This window comes from Dendrobium catenatum, unplaced genomic scaffold (genome assembly GCF_001605985.2).
Source record: "Dendrobium catenatum unplaced genomic scaffold, ASM160598v2 fragScaff_scaffold_697, whole genome shotgun sequence".
In the NCBI taxonomy this organism is placed as follows: domain Eukaryota; kingdom Viridiplantae; phylum Streptophyta; class Magnoliopsida; order Asparagales; family Orchidaceae; genus Dendrobium; species Dendrobium catenatum.
The window spans coordinates 110073-112201 of record NW_021319159.1 but is presented as its reverse complement, the minus strand read 5'-3'; the positions used below and the strand labels follow the sequence as shown (position 1 = coordinate 112201).

The 2129-nt window shown below is 40.4% G+C and overlaps 1 protein-coding gene across 1 annotated transcript; it reads left to right on the top strand.

Annotated features, from left to right (window-relative positions):
* The first annotated feature begins 1158 nt into the window (after nucleotides 1-1158).
* On the top strand, nucleotides 1159-1689 carry LOC110103920. The gene is made up of 2 exons (XM_020832808.1): nucleotides 1159-1326; nucleotides 1369-1689. The coding sequence occupies exons 1-2, from the start codon at nucleotides 1159-1161 to the stop codon at nucleotides 1687-1689; spliced, it is 489 nt and encodes a 162-aa protein (XP_020688467.1).
* The last annotated feature ends 440 nt before the right edge of the window (nucleotides 1690-2129 follow it).

Here is a 2129-nt window from a genome sequence, read left to right as displayed (position 1 = left end):
CATGTTGCATGTTGATCCGGAAGTGCCAATGGTAAAGGAGCTCGTTTGAGCATTGGTAATGGAGGCTCGCATGAGCCATGGTAAAGGATGGTTCTTATGAACCAATGGTAAAGGAAATTGCCACATTTTTTACTGCGTATCTGATCAGTACGAATAAGGGCACTTCCAGGACGGGTGATACATATAGCACATTCTTTTTGCACCTTGCATTGCATATGAAAAAGAATGAAAGAAAAGAAATGTTTATGAAAAAGAAAATGACATTATTTGATGAATTGCTTAATGAATTAGTTTCTAATTGAAAATGTTTTTTTTATGCATCTTATGAAATTAACTGTATTATGAATTACCTGCTGAGCGTTGGCTCATTCCTCGTTTTGGAAATATTTTTCAGGAGAAAAGTAATGGCTGCACGACGACCTTACACTTATCGTCATAGGGGACCTCAGGAGGATGAAAGGTTCCTTGTTATGTTTTTAGTTTGAGTCTAAGTTTATTTTTCATGCAGTTTGTGGGTTTGAGTTTAAAGTTTGGAGTTTATGTAATGAATGTTTAAAGTTTAGTAGTTATGTGAGACAGTTAATGGTTTGGAACTTTTATTTCATTTCGGGTGTATTTTTTAGTGGCTCTTTCAATTAATATTTGGATGATGTTTAAAGCATTAATATAAATGGTTTATGTTTATTTATATTTTTCTGTACGACCTTTTTGCTCCCGCCCCGTTAACTTGGGCTAGCCGGGTCAGGTCATGACAATAGTGGCATCAGAGAAAAGGTTTAATAATGATCAATGAAAGAGCCTATAGGATGATTGATTGAGTCTTAGAATGTGTAGGAAGTGTAATTTTATGATTATTTGTGACTTATGATTGATGTGTTTTACCTCAAGAGTATGGATCCTGAGCAGAATGCCACTGATGGCATTAATATGGAGGAAGGGAGGGAGCTACCAGAAGTAGCTGAACCTCAGAGGAATAATATTATGGAGTCATTTGCTCAGATGATGGAAGCGATGACTCAGATGATTAAGACTTCCCAAAATCAAGCCAGTGGCAGTGGAGGTGGAGGTCGGCCTATGGATAAGAACCTGAAGTTGTTTCAGGATATGAAGCCTCCACTGTTTTCAGGTGGCGGACCTATAGAAGCAGAAGACTAGCTGATGCGAATTGAGAAGATCCTGGAGGGCATGTCTTGCCCTGAGGAAAGGAGGGTGACATTGGCTGCTTATGCATTTGATGGCGAGGCTGAGAGGTGGTGGAGGAGTCAGTTAGAACAAACATTTGGAGAAAGAACAAGCAGCCAAGTTTCCTGGGAGGAGTTTGTGAAGGTATTCAGAGATTGATATATACCTAAGTCAGCCAGGAGACAGATGCAGGACAAGTTCAACAGATTGGTTCAGGGAGACCGATCTGTTTCTCAGTACGAGGCAGAGTTCACGATGTTATCCAGGTATGCCCCACACCTGATACCTGATGCTGAAGAGAAGTGCAATCGATTCTTGAATGGATTGAAAGATGTGATTAGACATCCTCTCATTCCTTTTGAAATTGAGGATTACTCTGTCTTAGTGGAGAGAGCAAGAAAGATAGAAATGGATATGCTGGCAACTCAGAAGAGGAGGAATTTTCAGAAGAGAAAGATGGAAGGCAGGTCAAAGCCTTCCCAGATGACTCAGTCTTCTCAGTCATGAGCTTCTACTTGGAAGAAGCCCACATCCAGTGGTTCTGATAGCAGTGCTTCAACTGCTACATTGTGCAGTAAATGTGGGCGAGTGCATAAGGGAGAGTGCCTCTCAGGCACTAATACTTGTTACTGGTGCCATCATCCTGGGCACATGGCGAAGTCTTGTCCTCTTTTGGGTCAGAAATCTGCTACAGATGTGAGGTCAGGCATTAATGCTCAGAGGACAACTGGTAGACCAAGAGCTGTGGAGTCTACATCTTCTGTTCCTTCTCAAGGTCAGACTCGTCAGAATGTTCAGCCACGAGTCTATGGACTGTTCCAGTAAGAAGCTAAGGGGTCTCCTGATGTGGTTACAGGTGTGTAGTTTAATTAATTTCATTGAATTTTTTTATATGAAATTAAAATTAAAATTGAATGGATAATAAATGAAAATGAAATGAACCAATC